The 21,864-nt window shown below is 41.4% G+C and overlaps 1 protein-coding gene across 3 annotated transcripts; it reads right to left on the bottom strand.

Annotated features, from left to right (window-relative positions):
• Positions 1 to 47: 47 nt before the first annotated feature.
• eps8l2 (EPS8 signaling adaptor L2) lies at positions 48 to 20,974 on the bottom strand. Of its 3 annotated transcripts, none has more exons than XM_030425363.1 (19): positions 20,642 to 20,974; positions 14,149 to 14,213; positions 11,857 to 12,018; positions 11,574 to 11,723; positions 10,266 to 10,345; positions 9,523 to 9,632; positions 9,356 to 9,426; positions 9,131 to 9,227; positions 7,046 to 7,134; positions 6,881 to 6,955; positions 5,395 to 5,543; positions 5,036 to 5,207; positions 4,903 to 4,937; positions 4,710 to 4,815; positions 4,385 to 4,504; positions 2,470 to 2,545; positions 2,208 to 2,376; positions 1,551 to 1,683; positions 48 to 960 (listed from the first exon to the last, which is right to left on the bottom strand). In XM_030425363.1, exons 1-19 carry the CDS (start codon positions 20,733 to 20,735, stop codon positions 883 to 885), a joined length of 2,031 nt encoding a protein of 676 aa, XP_030281223.1. In that variant the 5' UTR covers positions 20,736 to 20,974; the 3' UTR covers positions 48 to 882. The 3 variants fall into 3 exon arrangements, with proteins under 3 accessions (XP_030281223.1, XP_030281222.1, XP_030281224.1); XM_030425362.1 differs by having other exon boundaries at positions 9,101 to 9,227; positions 20,642 to 20,968; XM_030425364.1 differs by lacking the exon at positions 20,642 to 20,974 and adding an exon at positions 17,597 to 17,855 and having other exon boundaries at positions 9,101 to 9,227.
• Positions 20,975 to 21,864: the final 890 nt, after the last annotated feature.

The following is a 21,864-nucleotide window of genomic DNA, read 5'->3' as shown; positions in this document are numbered from 1 at the left end:
ATGATTCATCCACACACAAACACGAGAATCAAGCACAAGAACAGATATCAGTGAGTTTATTTTTTTAATTATATTCTTTTTTTTAACAGTATGTCCCATCGTATTTACAACCCCTCTTGAATGTTCTCAAAAATCTTCATTTAATAATTGTTCACGACACATAATCACATATATTCCACTAGTGTTCCCGTTTGTCTGCAGGTCGAAACGTCTAAACACCATGCCGCATAAAAACACATTCAATGACAGCAGCTCACTGTTACAGACAATATCTACATGCAGGATTATTGAGAGTTTCATTTTTTGGGTGCGAGATGCAAATCAACCAGTTACCAACCAGGATGAGACGACTTCTTATGACACCTGCTAGGACGACTTAAGACAGAGAGTCTTCTTATTTAGTAAACCTGTAAACAGTAATGTGAAAATAATTGGCTATATATCAGAAAATGTGTCCAAACACTCTGGCACAAATTTAGATAAGCAATGACTAATAGCTACTTATTCACCAAATCATTCAGTAAACAGCTGCAGTATTGACAATGAGCATAAACGTCGACCACACCTGCTCGTACGTTACATGCTTTCACATGCGCGCGCACGCACTCAACACACACACACACACACACACACACACTCTGTACATAGATTTATACTGTATGTTCCTCTTTGCAAACAGCAACACAATCTGATGAGACAATAAAAACAAAGACGACATAATTAGATAGGAAAAAACACTTGAATGCATACACATTGGGTGTTACAAAATAAATATACAATTAAAAATGTATACAACATTTCAGTATGTACTACTTTGGATTGATTTTAAGAAGTTGGAGAGCGATGAGCAGACCCAACGTGCCTGGGTGGTTTTGCGCTGGTTCAGTCTTTGCTGCCAGATTCGATCCTCTCCTGCCTCCGCTTCATGATCTCCTGCAGCTCAGAGTCTCCCCTGCTCTTCTGTAACACACCAAGATTTATCTTTAGTTTTTAAAGTTATAAAAGGTTTTCTTTCTTCTATGAGAGATTCACCACTTACGAAGTCTATGGCCCTGAGCAAGGAAGGAACTCATTGAGGACAATAACTGCATTGTTAAGACATAAAATTGCAAAATCAATGGCAACCGACTGGTTAAAGAGCACTGCTTTTCTTATCTTAACAGACTTCAAGGCCCTTTATATTAAAGAGCATGAATCATTAAACAAAGATGCTTAAAGAAAAATTTAAAAGTACTTCAAAAGTCTTTGTCAGAGCATTTAAATCATGGGAGTAAACTCTGTACATGATCCCGTCAGCTGTCAGAGCTCACAGACTCACACTGTATAATCACTATAAATGTACTCCAAAAAGTGTGTATGAATTGCACTATACTATAACACCCCTATACTTTAGCACTGAGGTAAACAGTCTGCACATGGAGAGAAATATATGGAAGCAATGTGGGGAAGCGTTCCCTCCCTTATTTATCAGACCATGAATGAAGCAGCCGGGTTTGTAACTGGTGTGTAAGCAGGTTGCATGTAAGTGCGAGTCTAAGTGTGTGACGGACCTCCAGCTGTTCTTTCTGCACGGTGACCTGACCGTACACACGGCCGCCTTCGTCTCCACACACCGCCTTCAGCTCTTCTTTGTTGAGGGAGAACAGCTGAGCTCCGGTCAGGATCCCCAAACATTCAACCGTCCTGCAGACGACACAGACAGACAACTCATTTACTCATAGTACTTCATAATTTTACTTTATTTCCAAAGTACACTGATGCTGTAGATCCAAAAAAGGCTGTCTTGTGTCTTTTTGACATGTAATAGCAGGAAAAGCACAAGTGTAATCAATTACATTAATAAAGACTTCTTTGGGGTGTGTCTGCTCCGATGTCCTGGTAACTTGCACGTCAGCTTACTAACTTGATGTTATTATAATGCCTTCAAATGGGGTCATGTTTACTGTGTTCACAAGAAAGAGTCCATATGAACGCCCTCCTCTTGTGGTATTCACAACCTCTGAAGTGGAAATTTTCTGAAAGCTCTGTGGCTTGTTTGCTCACATTTTCAGAAACAGCAGTGGCCATTAAAGTTTCTAACAGCAGCTGCACATTGAAGGAATATAATTTATAACAAATATAATACTATCTAACATTTCACTCAGGACAGAGAGGTGTGGGGAGGCATTTTGTACGTGGTGGATTGATGAGCGTCATGGGCGACTTACGGTTTCGAGAAACCTTTCGCAGTGAGCCATGTGGTCACCTGCTCTGCATTTGAGTCGAAGGTGAGCGGTACGTGGCTGCTGGCCGATCGCTCCACGCGGATCTTCCTGGGTGGCTGGGCTTTGTTTGCGGTGATCATCATCAATAGCTCATTGTTGACCTCATCCATCACTGCAGCGCAGAAACAGCAGAAAAAAAACCTGTAAGAGCTGCTTATTTAAAAATCCTAAATCTGACTTTGTTTACGTGTTTGCGCCCACTCACTTTTGTCTTTGGGTCTGCCCTTGTTGAAGCTGTCTCCAGGGCTCAGAGTACCAGGAGGTGACGTCCTGTAGCCGTGCTGCACGCACACACACACACACACACACACACACACACACACACACACACACACACACACACAGACGCAGACGCAGACACAAACACACAGTTCATGATAAAGCAACTGCAGCCAGTATTATTCTAAAAACAGGTTTTGTCTTTCATCTCACTCTACGTTTTTTGCCCGGGAGCCAAAAGCCAAATATGTGTGTGAAAGTATTTCTCTCCAGGAAGAGCAACCGCATGCAGGAGCTGCTGCAGGGCGTTGGTGAACCTGCATGCAGTGTGAATGCTTGCAGTGTGTGTCATTGGGAAGGAAGGCTTTCAGTGTGTGTGTGTGTATGAACATATTGTAGAGTAACAAGTGTGGAGAGTTTGCAGACAAAGCTCTCTCGGCAACTCCTCAGTGGATACGACTGCAAATGTTCTTCCAAAAGGAAAAACCCATTAACAGTAATTAATGAGCTTTTATCTGTGTTGCCTCCTTATCGCCATGATTCACACAATTTGTTATCTCTTTGTGTCTTAATCATCTTTTGTACTTCAAACCCGGAAGTGACAGTTCCCGGCTGCAATACAAATGCATCCACAAGTAGTGATAAAGAGACCTTGAGCTGGTCTTTAGTTAAAGAGTGCCTACATTTCCCAAAATTCATACTGACCTCCTGCCTGAGGTCAGGCCTGAGCTTGTGCAGCTGAGATAAGGATTATGACTGCAGGCGAAGTGAGTGAAAGTGAGACAACACAGACGAATGTAGAACGTAATGCTGAAATGAAATCTATTCAAAACACAACATGTCCTGAAGCCCTGGATGCTGATCCTGGTGGGTACAGACGAAATTATCTTTAAACAAATTATGTAATAGAAAATACATATTTATTATTGATCTATTAGATGTTGAATCCACGTTTGAACACATAATTACAACACTTTTACAGGTTTTTGTTTATGTCGCCTCTATGTATCCTGCTCAGCGGTCTGAACCGTTGCAGACCGTTCATACGTACTCTTTTTGGGGGAAAAACAAGCGCTGTAATATTGCCGGCACTAAACAGAACTAAGCTAGTGGCACCATGCCTGAAAGCAGCTTTGTTGCATTTTGCACGTCAAACAATTCAAAAGTAACCCAGTTTACAATTGTCTTTACTTCCTCAGAAATGTGAGGTGCAGCACAGGAAGAAATCTTCAGGCTATCAGTGGAGTGGATGAAAATGGTAAACTGTGGGACCACGGCCAGTCAATACCTGTGTCAAACACTTAATCACAGTATTGATGTTACTGAGTACATTAAATGCAAGCTGAATGTGCCTGTAGATCGAAGCATATCATAAAGGAGTCTGAGTGATTGTGTAACTACAGTTTTTACTGTGAAAAGTACAGCCCTCCCATAAAACAGATGTTTTTAGAATGGAGTTTGGTGTAACACTCAGGGTTAATAATTGACATTAATTGAGCTGACCTTCCTTCAGTAATCAATGTTATAAACAGTACAAAGTAACGGAGGAAGCGTGGCTCTCTCTCTCTGATAATAGTCGCCCCATTTCCCCACCGGCCCAGTACGCCACCACAAACCTCCATTAACTCTTCAGAGATTTGAACCCTTGCCTCATCTAAATTGCATTCTGTCCTACTGAGTATACAGTCCGCAGATAAACTGGTTTCTTAACACTGCTGCAAAGTCTGCAACACTTTCTGAAATGAAACTTGACATCACATTGCCTGTGGAAATGCTAAAAATACACAGCTACACAATAGGCTGCGACATACCGAGTGTGACTTGAGTTTTTAACCATACAGTCAGAGAAGTCTTGAAAGAATGTGATGTTAATGGACTGAATGTAGAGCACAGCAGGTCACCTGCATGAAGACGCCCTCTGGCTCCTCTATCTTCACCACGTCCAGGATGTTGAACGGGACGTAGCCGGCCTGTCCGCTGCGATTCCGTAGTTTCCACCACTGTTTGTCGTCCTCTATCACCTGCGAGACACATTTCACATCTCACTCCACAGCACTGAAAGCGGTCTTTAAACTCAAGTCTGGTACAGTTTAACAGACACTCTTGACTTGGATGCAGCTGAAGTTGCTTCAGTGGTGACAGTGACAATTATGTAAAGTTGCTAACAGCAGACACAATCACATTTGGCTTTAGCTATGTGTCAGTCTTTGTTTCAATGGTTTTTACCTCGAGGATTTCATCCTGCAGCACTGACAGCTCGTTGGCATTCCTTGCTACAAAGTGGTAGCGAATTTTGGCATATTTGCGGGAGGGGGGCATCCCGTTGTAAGACCTGTTAAGACACACGTTAACCTCTCATCACAGTTTGTTTTTGCGTTTAAAAGGCATAGCAGAGTGTTTGAGAGACTCCATTACTTACCCATTTGAAGAGCTCGAGGAATGAGTTCCATAAAACTGCAAAAACAGACAGATTGTTACAGTTTTCTTGGGTTTGACCGTAATGATCTGTATATTTAAAGATATGGTGGCAAACAAAAAAAAACAACCCTTACATCCTCAGCTGAGTGTTTTCTGTAATCGGGGCTGATGGGACTCGCCAGTGGCCCCATGTTGGGGCCCTCTGTTTCCCACGGAGCCGTCCTAAAGAGCTCTGCCGGCGGCTCCCAGCCATTACGAAACTTTGGGTAATAAGGAGGAGCGCACTGATCCCTGGGCCACTCTGCTCTGCAGGAGGAAGTGGAGCACAGTCAAAGGGTGACCTTTAAGCGACACATCTGTACAGGCAGTAATAATGCCCTCCTGTCACTGCTCACAATGTTCTGCAGCAGCCTACATGGTAGCTGATTGTGTCTGTGTCAAACTCTGAAGCACTCTGGACAAAAGCACTCTATAAAAGCAGCCATTTATGTACCTGGGTTTGGTCCATCCATCCCCCAGCAGCTCGAAGATGGTCATCTCTTTAGGGCTGAGGTGTCCCCGCAGGAAGTCCACAGCGTCTCTGGAGAGGTGAGGGGAGATTACTGAACGCACCAGTTCAGGACTTCCACAGCTCTGCAGCACCTGTGGACGCATTCACAAGATTAATGGTCAACAGGGGAAGGATTAAATAAGTGTATACTTCTTTCTACTTCTTCTCCAGCATGTAAAAGGTTTTCTTTTCTCTCCATTTTCATTTTGTTGTTTTGAAAGCTTTTATTTGACGGTTTATTTTTTTATCATTTACATGTTGGGGAAAAAAAAACCAATTAAACAAAACACATGAGCGACATATTTTCACATGACCATATTACCTACACTGGAGAAAATAGCATTTCAATAAATAGTAAATATTAATATAGAACAACAAAAACTCACTGAACTGTTAATTTCTAGGTAATTGTGACTTATATCAAGTGTAATGACATATTCTGACAAATGTACTTTGATGTGTTGGTGCCAATATAGTATATGCATTTTGTTACTGGTGGTAAAATATTCCTTTTAATACCTTCAAACACAAGCAGGGGATCAGGAACTTAAAATCAGCATGCTTACTAATTTTTTTTTTATTTGAATCAAAATATCAGTGAACAACACAAAAGATTTGACTAAATATTCAGCACTAATTTTCAATACTTAAAAGGTTTTCGATACTCTGAACACACTTTGGCCACTCCATTAGTGATATCAAGCTTTGATATCTAGCCCTTATATTCACCAAAGAAATCATCCATATATTTTTAGAGGGTATGAAAGTAATAAATAACCAGCAGAAAACAACAGCGGTATCCTGAATAAAATATTAGCTGTTAACTGCATCGCAAACCCATTTTAAACACAGTAAAATGTGGATAAATTCTGCATTCTAAAGCAATTTAAAACAGGATAAACATGAATCTGAAGCTGCTGCGTGTTGAGACCGATTGTTGAGAGCAGCTAATGAACATGGGTGCCCCACTCTATATCTTTGTCTCCACCTTATCAAGCAAATCCAAAGTGTACAGAGGTCAGCGCATAATATCAGCACAGGACCCTAATCACAGCTTAGTGTTTGCATCCTGCAGTATCGAAGGAGTGGCTCAACTCTGCGGCTTTGGAAACCAACCTTATGTAACTGTGGCCGCACCTGAGTCGGCGCTGAAAGCCACGTCGCTCCAGTCGGGTGAGAGGTTAGCAGAGGCTAAGTGGGTGTGGTGCCATTAAAAATACAAACAAACGTCTAATGGTAACAATGCAAACTCTAAACTGTTTCAGCCTTTGCATTTAAACAAGCTCAGGGTATTTTTTGTCAGACGTGGAGAACTTATTTTGTGCAACATGCAATTTATACCCTTAACATTTAGAAAAACCACCAGTTGTTGAGGATGACAGGACGACAGCCTTCATATGTATCAACTTGTCAAATTCACAGCTCTTACCAGCTCCAGCGGGCCGAAGAGGAAATGAACCAGCTCGGATGCGCTCGGATTCTGTATGTGTTTCTTCAGTTTGGCCTGCAGGGGGAGCAGAGACAGATACACAATGAGAAGGTGATGAAGGGCGGCGGATGAACGAGGGGAGGTTAAGGAGCTGTGATATCTCACCAAGAGGTTGAAGGCCAGCTTCAGTTTCTGCAGGCTGTCAAGGAACTCTGCTTCAGAGGGGGGCTTGGCTCGCAGGGTCAGCATGCCCTCTGTAAACAAGCAGAGCAACAGTGACCTCACGCAGACTCCAGAGTTACCAGCCGACTGACCAGACCGGACACGGGTTTCACTCTCTGGCCAGGGTTCATGGACCTAAATGTTATTTTTCCATCTCTAGTTAAGCTCTCAGTTTATGCTCTGGATTGACTGATCTGCTGTTTTCATGCCTGATACCAATTATTAGTAATACAGGAGACCGATAACCAACATTTGGAACCGATACACATTTGAAGTAAGAATAAAAATCTCAGTGTCAGAATTTACCCCTGAAATAACCACTGATGGAATACAGCTATCTACAATTTACTCAACTACAGTTCCTAAGTACAATTTTGAGGCGCTTTACTTGAGTATTTCCATTTCCTGCCACTTTATATTTTCACTCCCACATTCCTCATACATTTATTTGATAACTTGAATTACTAGTTACTTTACAAATTAAGATTACTCAGTGTTTATAGCCTGTTACTTGTGATGTGTAACCAGTAGTGTTGTAGGCTGGACATTTGAGTGAGATCACAGATGTGGTGACTAAATACAGAGAGAGGAGCTGAAGAACACCCAAATCTGACCACGTGATCTTTATTACAATCAAAATTACCAAGTAAAGTCGATTAATATGTTTCAGTTGTTAAAACTTTTTAGTTAAATGTTATAGTCTACTTAGTATTTCTGAGGTGATTGGTTTCCTGACCTTTTTAAAGTAAGGTCAATTTACAATTCACAGCATGGTACATTTTTAAATTAATGTTTTAAATTGGAACTCAGACGCAAAAACCTCCAAGCGATACTGATAATTGGACAAATGCTGAATATCGGTCCCAATAATTGGCTGGGCTGATAATCAGTCTAGCCCTAACTTCTACATCTCCAGTGAACATAAAGGGAAGCAAACAGCTCTACAGATGAAAAGCTCACCTTGGCCAGAGAGTAGGTCAAAAAAAGATGTGCTACATCACAGTTTCTCAACTCAAAATACTCACAACCCCAGAAACACAGTTTAAATGATGCATCTGAGTATAATAATACTTCTATTATATTTTCAGCAGTTTAGAGGTTTCAAATTATATAAAAGGTTTTGGCATGTGAGAAATGCTTAACTTTTAGAAATATAGTTAAAAAACATCAATACGTCTTTCTAACAAGAGTCCCCTCATGGGATCCAGATCGAGGTTGAGAAACTGCTTCTCTAGACAGAGAACACATCACTTACATCTCTGTAGTCAGAGACAACACACATTCATGTTACTTTTACATGGTTATAACCAAATACATGCATGGAATAAAAACACCTGCTGTGCGTGTGTTTGCCCCTGACACAGGCACATCAACCAGTCACATGTATGTTACATGTGCAGGTCGTCTGCACAGAAAACGTGTGTATAAATAAAAACACAGCATCACAACACAGCCTGTGTTGGGCCGTAAAACATTACTCAGCAACATGTTACAGTAATATTATTACTTTGCACAGTAATTATCAAGGGAAGTAACTGCTATCACACTTTCAGCTAATACACTTTTGGTTTCAGTCCCTGTAAATGTTATGATTGTTTTGACTCTTACAATCTGCATCTCTTTGCACAATTACTCTGAAATGTTGCCTTCTTTTGACATTACCAACAGTTTTAACTCTATCAAGGCAAAAACAAAACAATAGAATTGTAAAAATCAGACAAATCAACATTTCTGTGGGTGTGACATAACATTAATACACCAGATCAGCACTCTTTAGAAGTGAGTAAGAAGTAATTATATCACATCAGTTATGACACTTGAGTAATGAGTACTGTGTTACTGAACAGAACCCAACACTGGCCACCAGTACCACACATGCACCACTGGATGAGAGTCCCGGGGTCACAGGACACAAAAAGACACAAACATGTCGACGTGAGCAATATGAACATATTGTCACTGCATTCTTCCACCACAACAGAAGAAAGGGAGACAGACCTGCTGGTCCTTTCTTCTTATTCTTCTTACTCTTGTTGCGATTGTTGAGCTGAGAAAAGGCCTCTGCTGCCTTTTGCAGCCGCGCCACAAAGATCTCGATGTCATCCAGGGCACAGTTGAGGATTTGCTGGGGAAGACAAATCCTGGGGTTTAGCATGAAGAATATGGCATTATGAGACAGTGAAAGGAGCTGTGTCATATAATGACATGGTGATGGCATCGCTAGGGACACAAAATAAAAAAAAAAATGCTCACCACATCCTTCTCAATGCGCTGGGCCAGCTTTTCATGTGACTCTGCGTCATTTTGTCCGGAGGCTCGTCTATCTGCATCCAGACACAAATACACCAATGTGATTAAACAGAGGTAAAGATTAAAGAGTGCTTTTTAATCGTGTGTGTGTGCAGTTTGTGTATTCTCACCTATTGTGTTTGGGGCTGCCACTCGTCCCCTCGCAGCAGGCGAGGGGCCTTTAGGGGCCGATGGGGGGAGGATTGTTTCTCTGTGACGCTTCATTTTCTCCTGATTCACCCTGGAGGAAGATGAGGAGGCAACAAAACTTTCAGCACCCAAACATCAAATTAACTAACTACTAATAAAAGGTCAGTGTCATCACAATATTCACGAGGGTGTTTTCTACAGCATCATAATTAATGTTGCTCCAGGACCATCCTTGCAATTGACCAATTACGTCTTCGAGATGTCAAAACTTTGTGACTATAGACAGGAAAAATATGCCTGTGGGAGAAGTCGGCCTTTGTAAGGTAATGTTAACACTGGTCTATTTTGATGATCTGGGTTAACCTAAACCTAACCAAGTATTTTTATTGATTGAACCTGACCAAAATGCAACAGACGACAGAAGACAAACAATCTACTAAGGCAAATCAAGTAAAATACGGCATTAAGTCAACAATACAACAGTGACTTTCACATGGGAAATCGAATCCAGTCTCCTGGGTACGAGTGTTTCGTTTCATCTATTCAACACACATGACTCACTCCCTCTGTGGACTTTGCTGTTTTTTCAACAGCAGTAATGGTCCTGGAGCAACACTAATTATGGTGTCGTAGGAACAACACCCACAGAGCAAGATAAACCATGGTGTGTGTGTGTGTGTGTGTGTGTGTGTGTGTGTGTATGTGGGTGTGGGTGTGTTCTCACTTTAGTGTCTGAAGCCTCATTTTCTTCCCATGCTTGTTGTCTCCAATGGCACTGTCTATATCTGCATGAACCATCTCGGCCTGAAGAGAGAGAGGAGAGACACACGGGGCGAAACTTAACACACAGAACATCAGTTTGTCAACAGTTTCACAGTTGAATCACCAAAGTCATATTTAAGGACAAATATTTCAGACTCTACCTTTCACGTCACAAGACTGAGTGAGAATATTACCCGAATGCTGACAATAACATCTACCTCATGCTGGATTCTACTCCACTGGACCAAGTGATTGATTAGATTCTATTTAGGTCTGGATCCTATTGGTATTGCTATTTTCAAGTCTACACCCAAAGTTTATCAGTTCATGCTTTGCTTTATTTTTATCTTTGACTATCAATACCGCAGACCTCTTGCTGCTCTACGAATGAGGAGCAGCCTTATCAAGCATTTGCTGTTGCTGTCACTTTTTTAAGCGAACACGCCTTATAAGATAAGATGTTGCTGATCCTCACTGGGGAAATTCACTTGTTACAGCAGCTTACAACAGTGAGAGAGTTCTAAAAGAAAACATTGAAACAAGACAAAAGCAAACCAAAATACACAAAGTTAAATACTAGTACTAATAATAAAGACTATATTCACTCTATTCACCTTTCAAATACAAATATGATCAAGAAGGACAATTGCACAGGATACTTGCACTCATCATCGTAATACACAAATACAAAAATAAGTATACACAAAAAATAATTGCACAAGGTAGTTGCCTGTTGTTATCAAATTAATTATTCATTTATTTGTGTGTAGTTTGTGTATTTGTTTGTATGTATTAACTTATGATGCATTCTGCGACGCACACTCACTAAAGGTGAAAATAAATGTAATTAACTGACTTTGCACATACATAAAGTTAAAACATGTTGCAAATAAATACATTTAACACAAAAACATTTGAGCTTTTCTCTCAAAACCACATCTTTTTCACCCCACTTTCATTTATATTATTTCAATAAAGCCAAAGGCTGTCATTCTTTAAAGTGACTAGCAATGATTCTGAACTATAAAGGGGTCTTTACACTAAGTTATACTATTATAGATTTTCCCTTGAGCAAATATCTCTGAACAAGGTCGGCAAAAATGTAAATGGATACACGGAAGCACACTGCCACCAGCAGCACTGAAACCTGACCTGGCGTTCCAACAACAGCGGCTTGGATTTATGAATGACGCCAAACACAATGCCAGCCAATCATGCGCAGACAATGAGGGAGGCAAACTGAGCCTGTAACATTCAAACCGAGACTCACCTCCACCTCGTCACAGTGGAAGAAGTGGATGTCGGGTTTGTGTTGCTCCTTGTCCTGACACACCAGCAGCAGCACGGAGGGATAGCGTGTCTGGTTGAGCACAGTCTGACTCATGTGGATGGTGGAGAGAGGAAAGTTCTCCAACTCCTCCTGTAGGAGCACAACAGAGGACTGGTTAGAGATGCATCTGAGCAGGATGAGTCCTCAGTGAGACAACATGAGACAAGATGTTTATGAATAAGAAAGTATAATTAATTAGTTAATGCGATATCTTTCTTATTACCTGTGTGTCACAGTCCAACAGCCTGACCGCCTTGTCGGTGACCTGCAGGAGCATCTCCTGGGTCCAGATTTTGTCTTTTGTGTCCAGAAGGACCAATTTCTTGATGGCATCGTCCACTGTGGTAATGGACTCTGTCTTGTCCATGATAAACGTGGAGAGATGCTGAGGAGAAAACAGAGGGTTGGTAAATGAAGGACAACATTTATGAGTGTGAGGGGACACCGACTAAAGGGTTATTGGGTTTTATTTTGAAATACATTTTATTTCAAGTTAAGTGGCTGCATTGACAGTTTGGGAAATATAATTGCTTTCTTGCAGATTCCTTAGATGACAACAATATGAAACTGGAGAGCAGCCAGTTACTTTAGCTTAGCATGATAACTAGAAACACGGGGGGGGGGACACCTAGCCGGGCTCTGACCAAATCTGACTTAAAATCCAGTTACCATCAACTGTAAGTCTCACTAAACGCCAAATAATATCTTGTTTGTTTAATACATGCAGAACTAGAGGTGTAAAATCAGCAACTATGACTCGGACAGTCGCCAAAAAGCAACAAACCTCCAGGGCTGAAACATTAGCCAACAGAAAAAGTGCCAAATCTGTCTGACCCAACTTTACTGCAGAAATAAACATGTTTACAGACTGATAATAAAGAAACAGTTTTGGTCTCTACAGCTAATTTCCATGTTCATGAAAACTATATGGGGGGAAGAATAATGAATCATTATTACAATTAAGCATAATTAAAGGCGAGTCAAATTTGAGTGAGCGTTAGATGCTAGCTGTTAAGCTGTGTGTCAGCCACCAAGCTTCATTCAGCTCGCCTCAGCTCCACCCACGTACCACCTCTTTCTCGACAATTTTTGGATTAGTTATTTGCAGCTACAGACAACGACCAAGATGGTGACGTCTTGAGTCACCTGAGCTTCTCAGTGGCTCTTGATGAAAGTGTGGGTGATGTCACGGAGACTGCTTCCATGATAGGCACAGTCTATTGTTGCCAAGAACATTTAGACAAGCAGACAACTCCCTATAAAACCAGAGTTTTTAGCTTCAGAGGTGTTGGTAGGCATATCTTGTTACCTCTGGATGGAGCCAAGCCAGTTGTTTCTCCCTGTTGACAGTCTGTATGCCAAGCTAAGCTTACTGGCTGCTGGCTCCAGCTTCTAATTCAACACACAGATATAACTCTGGTATCCATCTTCTACCTCTCATCAAAAATACTGAACTATTCATTTGACTGTAACTGTATATTTAGGCCTGTTTTCTTATGTACAGTTTTTACCTGCTAAAATCTGTATTTCGTGTTTGTTAGCTGTGTGAATAACTCTCCTGCTTTATCTGACATCAAAACTTCCGCTGCTCTGCATGCAACTGCTGCCTACGTGGCAGGTATCTGTTATTACCTGCCCACGTGTGATAATGGGGAGGCAGTCACATAAATCCTACCTGTGCGGACCCGGGACATGGTTCAATAACACCATCATCCCTGATATGAAGCACATTTCCAAACTCCCTAAATCAACTCCCCACTGCTGCAATCAGAATCCTGATTGCACTGTTATGACCGAGTTCCCGTAAATGAGATGTAATTAAGAGATTAGCCAGAATGTCAGTTTTTATATCTGGGAAACAGAACAATACACAATAACCTTTATAGATGGTTTTACTTTTTTCTTGTTTTTTTTACTTCAAGTTCAGTGACCTTTTAAAATTCTAAATCCTAAGATTTTTAGATCTTCATTTCAGATTTTATTTTAAGCCTTTTATGTTTACAGTGTGTCAGAGAGGAGTGACTCTGATCAAAGGTCCTTCAAACTGAAGACGTAATAGTTATGGGGCTTAAAACTAGGTTACCAGAATGCCCCATTTTATATCCTAATTTCATGTTTTTATATACATTTTAAAATTCACTATCTATTCAATTTAATTTCATGTAATATCCAGTCAGATATTCACCAAGGCATTTGAACATGTATCAAATGCATCAGCAACAACAAATTAATCGTACAGTAAATTATATGAAAATGTAAACAATACTTTTGAGTAACACAAAATGAAGATACAGTGCAATGCATAGGAAACTGCAAGTGTCTGCAATCATTTGCAAGGAAATGATTAAATATTAACTTACTACGATGACTTTTAACCTTGTGATTCATTAATTCAGTTTTGACATATAACTTTGCTTATTTCTAAACATTTTTTTAAAAACATGAACAGGCTGAAAATCACAACTATTATCATAACTTCCTTTTTTCTGAGAAACATAAACAGAGCGGGTCTTACCTCGACATGATACTGTGACGTCTCATGCATGATGTAATTGGAGTTGGAATACTTTTTCCTCTGTTCTGTAGATGAGAAAACAGCGAGATTAAAGGTGAGAAAGTGAAAAAAATCAGCACCTCCTGCCTGGGATCTTACTGTATATCCTACTATGTAAACAACGGTGACACAGACCTGAAGTCCACATGTTGCACGTGTGAGCAGAGCGACCAGATGAAGACCGATGAAACAAAACACTAATGTGAGAGCTGAGAAAACCAGCGGAGCAATAAGGAAGTGGCAAGGGCACGTAATCTGTGTATGTCGGGCAACTGTTGACATGCGATAGCGTTTTGGTCAATATGATTTACAATAGTGCAATAAAACCTCAGCAAGAAATGCATTAATAGTCAAATACTACTCGTGATTTTTCATATTTTAGCATAATTCTATGACCAAAAAGTGTACGTCCAGTGGGCAAATAAACAGGAAGGGGACCATTCTGAGAAGTTAATCATTGAATCTCATATCAAAGTGTCTGTGTGACCAGATATGACCTCTCTCACGTAACAGTGAGACGATCAGACTGGCTTTAAAACTCGCTCTATCCGGGGCGCCAATCAGAGGCACAGATTTACTGAGGGGTCAAAGATCAATGACGCTACTTCTCGACAGCACCATCCCTTCCTCGTTTGTGGCACAGTATAATAAATTGTCACATGTAACCTTCTGACAGGTTAAAGTGCTGGTGAGGTTTCAACTCTTGTTTAATACTGGCCTCCAAAGTGTTGAAAAAAAAAAAAGTATGTATGTATGAATGACTTGTATGAAGGCCTCTTCACTTCCTCTCAGAAGCAAACTGCACAAACATCGCTCTGCACAGCGAGGGTCGAACATCAAAGTGAGGTAAAAATACATTTTGAGTGAAGGGAGGGTTTTATATGCAATTATGAATTTTTGGCTACTGGCTACACAGCATCAACATATCATCAACTCTGAAGTCAATATGGTAATACTTCTTCTTCTATGGTAGCTTATTCACACACCCTGCAGTTACAGAGCAGCTAAAAAAAAATATGACGACAACTGCAACAGTGAAGCAAAAACCATAAAGTTGCAGTCTGGGCTGCTAAACAATCGGAGTACACCCATTAAAAAGCTCTCACATTACAATCTTATTCAGTGCTATTGCTGTTGCACTTAACCTTTTAAAGATTGGGGCATGAAAAGATAAATGTAAACATGTAATGGTTAACAGTTTCTGTAGACAGACAAGGGTGCATTGTCATCGCAGACTGAAGCATACAGGCATGATGCTGCTTATATTTATACCAAAACTACTGAACTGATAAAAAAATATGTGAGGTAAATTGATCAGTGAGTGTAGACAAAGCTAGCATTGGTTAACAGGTGTACAGTTAAAAGACTGTAGTAGACTTAAGGCCAGACTTCATGGTAAAAAGAGGATTTTATTGGTGAGACAAAATCACAGGTGCGCTTGGACAGGACTGCTGCAAAAACTGTTATTACGTATACATAAATCTAACAGGAGAGGTTTTAACGGCCGATGGCAGTGTGCCACGAGAGTCGGACATCTGAGGTGAGATTCAACATGGCGGAGCACTAATATTACAGTTAATGCAAACAAAGTATACCGTACATTTCAAATCAAATCACATCATAGTCCATCTACTACCAACCTCCAAAACAGACAGTGGAGGATTTGACAGACCGACACTGACGATCTACAGACCACAGAACTTGAGGTAAGTCTACTGGCCAGCACAAAAAAAACAAACAAACAAACGAAAAAAAAAAAAAAAACTGCATCTTCCAGTATCACTGCACAAGGAAGTAAAAGTAAAAAAACAACAGCCTGGAATATGATCACAACAACACGTTCACTTGTGAAACAATCAATCCAGGAACAACAAACCCCTTTGAAATCACTCTTCAAACATTTGTACATAAAAATCTAACAGGCACCACATTGTGTTCGTTATTGTCATTTGATCGACGGATATAATAAAATATTGACCGGCTACATTTCCTAAAAGCAATTCCTCAAAACCACTACAGCATACAAAAAAATTAATTATAACAATAAAGTTCAAAAGCAGCGACCTGTTGAACGTATGGATGACTTTAGTAGATGCTGAAGCTCACTGTTTACCGCCCTGTGTGCTGTTGACCGCACTATTGTTTTTGAATTGGCCGATGTTGAATGAGAGTGCCAGTGTGCTCATTGACCTATTTACCAGGTGAACAGTCTGCAGGTAACAATTACGGTTAAATGAGAGCATGTTCCGATCAACTCCACTGCCAGACCTCATATCAGGTCTCTTTCTGTCTCCCACCCAGCAGAGTCAACATGTTGATGTCACACATCGATTCTCATTTCACTTTATGTTTCGTGTCACACAAAAGCCCTGCTGTTTGTAGGACACTTGAGAAAATGTGTGTCAAGACTCTTTATCCCCTTAGTGATGACTCAGTGCAATGTAAACATGTTTCATAGTCAGAGCTGTGACTCTAAAGCGACGTCCACGCAGGCGCCGTCACTGAGCAAATGACGCAAGCATGTGCCTTTCCTGTTCCTGCCATTTCCTCTCTGCCGATTCCTTCCTGCTTGGCTCCCCGCAGGTGAAACACAAGTGTCAGGTGTCGTTCTGATAGTCGAGCTCGCCCCATGTCTTATTAATGACTGACATTTATGCCAATCAATTCACAGCGCTGCGACAGCTTGCAATAAGAGCCACTTAGCAGGCAGATGGGCAGATCCTCAGGCCTCTCTCCAGAGTCAACAACCAGTGATAAACATGGCTGCTTGGCAGATCATCAAACCAATACATGACCCAGATCAATCAGACAACCCGACCTCGCTAATAACTGCCCTTTATTTAACCTGACTCAACCCAAAACCAAGACAGTCACTTGCTTGTTTGTTTTTTTTATACAATATCTTGAAACTGGTACATTTGAACCAACTTTTTTCTAATTTAGATTGATTAATGAAAGAATAAAATCCTTTCTCGCAAGATCCAAACACCCAGATAACGCAAAACGATACAATAATGATCATATTGGTACATGTTCATGACTTCATCTCTTGTTTTTTATGCAGCTCACCTTTTGGATACTGTGTCCACATAGATGTGGCCATATGTCACCAGAAGGTATCACCACACCTCAAAGCCTGACTCACAACAGTCAAACTCATTTAAAACAAATTAATACAGGTTCAAAGAGGCCAAACGCATGCCATTATTTTTTTAAATACAGCCACTGATAACACAATTTTAAGAGAAACAGACATTGACACTGTAAATATGGCTGACTGATAAAAATCAAGTAGTCGACGATGTATCATAGACAGACATTCAGGAAAAACGGTAGAGCTGGATGATATCGAAGTCCTTCGATGAGAATTTCCACCTGTTGATTTGCTCTCATCCCAAACACATTTTACCTGTCAGAGACATGCTCCTCAACCACAATCCGAGAAAAAAATCGAGAAAGCTGCTGGATGGTCTTAAGCCCGTGGGGGTGATGAGTCTGATGTGGCACCTCTCTGCTCTACTTCAAATCTGCTGATAACAGATCAGGGTGGGAGGACCTGCGCATCATTTGCATCAGTAGCCAGCTTCCCAGCATTGTGTGAATGACAGGCCGTTTTGCATGCGGGAGATTGAGCTCGGACTTTTGCTGTTGTTCCTCTACATGTTTATTCAGCACATAGTGAGCAACAGTCCTATATCTATCCAAATCTCCCCCACTGTTATGATACTGTGGTTCAGGAGGGTACAGTCACGCTGCTGTCATCCCGCCCTGAGAAGGTAGCGGTGGACCATCTGCTGCACAAGACGAGACGAGCCAATGAAAAACAGCTCAGCCCCGTCACACATACGGTGGGATATTTCACAGAGATCAAGGGGGTGGGTGCATCCTGTGGATACTTGGAAGACTTGTGGCACCAAAATATTTCACAGACAACGAGGTGCACAGTCAGATGGTTCAGGAACATCTTGCATCCCGACAACACCGTCGTCTGTCATTTGAGGCACTTTCTAAATTTGGAACAGTGCAGCGATGCATGAGAGCAGGTTGTACCTGGGCGTAGGTTTCTATCTGTACTGTACAATGTTGCCCTATGTTGGCAGCGAGGAAGGAGGTGCCGGTACAGACCAGTGAGCTCATGTCTGAGGCAGCGCGGGGAGGACCAGGGGTGAGCGAGAGTCCGCCTCTTCCTCTCCTCTTTTCAATGCGCCTTTTATTCACCTGCAAGACGTGGGCATCCCCACCCTGTTCCAACCACACATTTAAAACAGGCACGCCCTGCACTCCCTGCTAATGTAATACAACATATTTCAGTAGCAAACACACACCCAAGCCCAAGTATGCCACAGCGAGAAAAAAATGTCACGTCACAGTGTTCCCTGAGATTTAACCACAGCCGTGCCAGATCAATGATGCAGTCTGACAATGTACGTAGATATAAAAGGAGCCCTGAAATACCACAAACACATCCTTGAATTCAAAGTATGCACAAAAGACTAAAAGTCAGACAACACAATGTGGTTTCAGACAACAAATCCCAGCATGCCAAGCAGGCACGGCACAGAGATGAAAAACTTATGTTCCCTTCAGGGACCCAGCCTCCCTACCACGTCCCTCAGTGTCTGACAGAGGTGTGAGCAGCCGGAGCACGACGGGCCCCTCAGCAGGACCTTGGCCCCCTCTTATCACTGTGTGTGTGTTCTGGGGAGAGGACTGTGATAGGTCAGCGAGACTGTGAGGCAGCAGGAACATGCGACAGAGAGAGAGTGCTGGATTTTCTGACATTTGAATAGCAAATGGTTTGAGTCAATTACACTTCTGAACCACACACCTTGATGATTTACAGTTAGAAAGGTAGAGAGGTATTCTGTTTGTGATTTGCAGATGTACAATTAAAAAATAATAATAAAGCTCAATCTTTTTAAAAAGAAACCAAAACAGTTGGTTAACAAACGTTACTCAAACAGGAGTGAATATCGTTTTTGTTGGGGACTATTTTCAGCTGCGGATTAATACATATTTGGTGCAATAGAGAGTATCTACAGCTGCAGGACGGTGTTAAGGGACTGACACAAAATTAAATACAGAAGCTTTGCTCATTGTAAGGAATTAAACTGTCACAGATTGCAACAGTTTTTAATAATTGAGGGTGAATCAGGTTTTGGCTACACAGGGAACATTTAGATTAGATTTAGGTTTTTACAATAGGGCGAATATTAAGGGTAAGACAAAATATCAACACGACAATATATCTTTTCCCAGTAGAAAGCTGTGCATTGTATTGCCACTGGTGCCAAAAATGTTTACTGATATTTTTACTAAAACTTGTTCCGCTCCTCACCTGCCAGTGTGACTTACCGGAGTCACTGCTTCTTGACTGATTTTGGCACAAACTTATTTTTTCACTGATTTAAGTTTATACAGATTACATTGAGCGACAGTTTTATCCTTACTTTAAACACTGTACTGCAAAACTGTTCTGCTGTCTAAAGGCTGTTTCACTTTGGACTACTGGAGAATCTGTGGTCAGGCATTAAGCTTTGAACAGGTCTGGGGAGCAGTGGAATACACGTAACAAGATTAGATTAGGTTAGGTTAGATTAGATTAGATAAGATTAGATTAGATTAGATTAGATGAGGTTATTAGGATACAAAAAAAGGTAACTCTAACCCAGTAAAGTTACAGGAAAAAAGATGCAATAAAATCACTGATACATTCAGTAAAAAAAAAAAAAAGGATTACTGACAGGGTTACAATTTTAAAATAAAGAATGATGAACCATGTGTGTAATCTTATAGAAGACATACTACATATCAGGATTACATAAATGTTATCTTTTTGACATTTATTTTCTTTTGTCTTTGTTTGCTTATGTTTGGTATCAAGATAATCCAAAAGTAACGGAAGTGACATTAACTTTAATATTATCAGACTTGGATTATGTTACTGACATTTTTTAACAGGCAATTGTAACTTTATTGGAACAGATTCAAGTAACCGTCACGACCCTGGCTATGACACCATGCACTTCACTAAAACTGACATCACAATGCAGTTTTACCTTTTAGGGTATTTTGTCTTCTTCAGTTGCGCAGATGTCACGATGTATCATAGATAATTGTCTTTTAATGTATCAAATATCCCTGAATCACTGCATCTTGGTGCCATTGTTAACGTGGGCAACGTTTTTGTGACAGTATCCTATCAGGAGTGACTCTGTGATTCCCGCCCCAAGCAAATATAGAATAATACAATGAGCAATGAGTAACAGTGAGCAAGCTTTTATAAAACTATTCCTCAACAAGCAAGACTGTAAAACTTCCTGTATTACAAGGTGGACACAGGCTGTGGTGGCTCATTTCAAGGGAATAAGCACAGGTGTAATTACATGAGAAGTGCATGTTAAGTCTTGCAGAGAGTCCAACAGTATAATACTCCGTCTGTGCAGTCACTTACCATAGAGGGCCTTGGCGCTGAGTTTGCTGTCCGATCTGGCCACTCCACTGCAATGACAATGAGAGGAGACGGGGTTACGCTGCATGCTCTTCATCTTCACCCCTGCACCTCTGGGATGTCACAAACCCTCTGAACCTCCCACACTGTCACTTCTCATGAACGCGAGCCCACAAAATACACGGAGACATACGGTCAGCGATATGTACGGAGAGCAGGCTGGCCGGCATTGGATGAGATTAGCCTGAGATTCTGAGCATATGGACCAGCCAGGGAGAGAGAGAGAGAGAAAGAGAGAGAGAGGGAGAGTGGAAAAGGGAGAGGTGGGGGTGTGGGACATGGAGGGTGGAAAGCGCCAGGAACCCAGGCAAAGCAAACAATCCTCAACAGAGCAGCTCTGTGCCCGAGGTCCCTGACCCACACCACCTTCTGCATACTGGGTTAGTGATTCTCTGGTGCGACAGCAACTCGGCTAACACACAGAAAGGTAAACATGTGAGGGGAAGCAGGAATGCGGGCAACACTCACTTGGCTTGCCTCGACGGAGGTCCCAGGACACTCATGATTTAAGGCATCCACCTGGAGGAGGGAGAGGATGAGAAGCAGTGTGTCAGCGCGTGTTAATGAAAGACCAAGACAGGGCTGTCGAAGGGAAAACAGCCAAAACAAACATGCATTATTCACCTAAAGGGAGCTTTTAAATGCCTGTTGCATCAAGTATCTCTTCATTTTTCTCTTTCATTCCACTCTTGTGAGCTCTCATACGCAGTCGATGGTGTACAGGTTGAAAACATTTTTATGTGCACGGCATAAGGTTGTAGACATGGCATGCAAAGTTGAGGCGCTGACTACTGAACAGCCTGTTCTTCCACTGCGGAGAGCCAGGTGTTGGGCCTGTGCTGCTGGCAGTCAGGGGACCGATCTGGGACAATGGCAGACAGCAGGCTGATATACACTGTGTAATTAGATCCACTGTGCTCACGACTATATCTGCAATTAATTAATTTGGTTGGGTTTTACACCCAGCCACACTTACTATTGGATAATTAGCGCGGCCTCGAAAGAGACAAACTGATGTGTAGTAAAGTGCTACGGCCAAACCTGAGAGGCAAACAGGATCATGAAAAGAGAGAAGAAAACTCTCCCACACCTTCCCCTCTGGGCTTTTAGACCTTTCTGTCAAGGCATGTACTGACAAGGTTATGTAATAAACAGTATATCAGGCC

Source organism: Sparus aurata, chromosome 8 (genome assembly GCF_900880675.1).
Source record: "Sparus aurata chromosome 8, fSpaAur1.1, whole genome shotgun sequence".
Taxonomy (NCBI): Eukaryota; Metazoa; Chordata; class Actinopteri; order Spariformes; family Sparidae; genus Sparus; species Sparus aurata.
The sequence above is the reverse complement of the archived record's forward strand: the minus strand, read 5'-3'. Positions and strand labels throughout refer to the sequence as shown.

Coding starts and splice junctions, on each gene's coding strand:
- eps8l2 (XM_030425362.1), bottom strand. CDS start 20,735: ATGAAGAGCATGCAGCGTAACCCCGTCTCCTCTCATTGTCATTGCAGT. Junction 6,956..7,045: donor AGCTGGCCTTCAACCTCTTG/GTGAGATATCAC, acceptor CTCCCCCTGCAG/GCCAAACTGAAGAAACACAT. Junction 961..1,550: donor TGCAGAAAGAACAGCTGGAG/GTCCGTCACACA, acceptor GGTGTGTTACAG/AAGAGCAGGGGAGACTCTGA.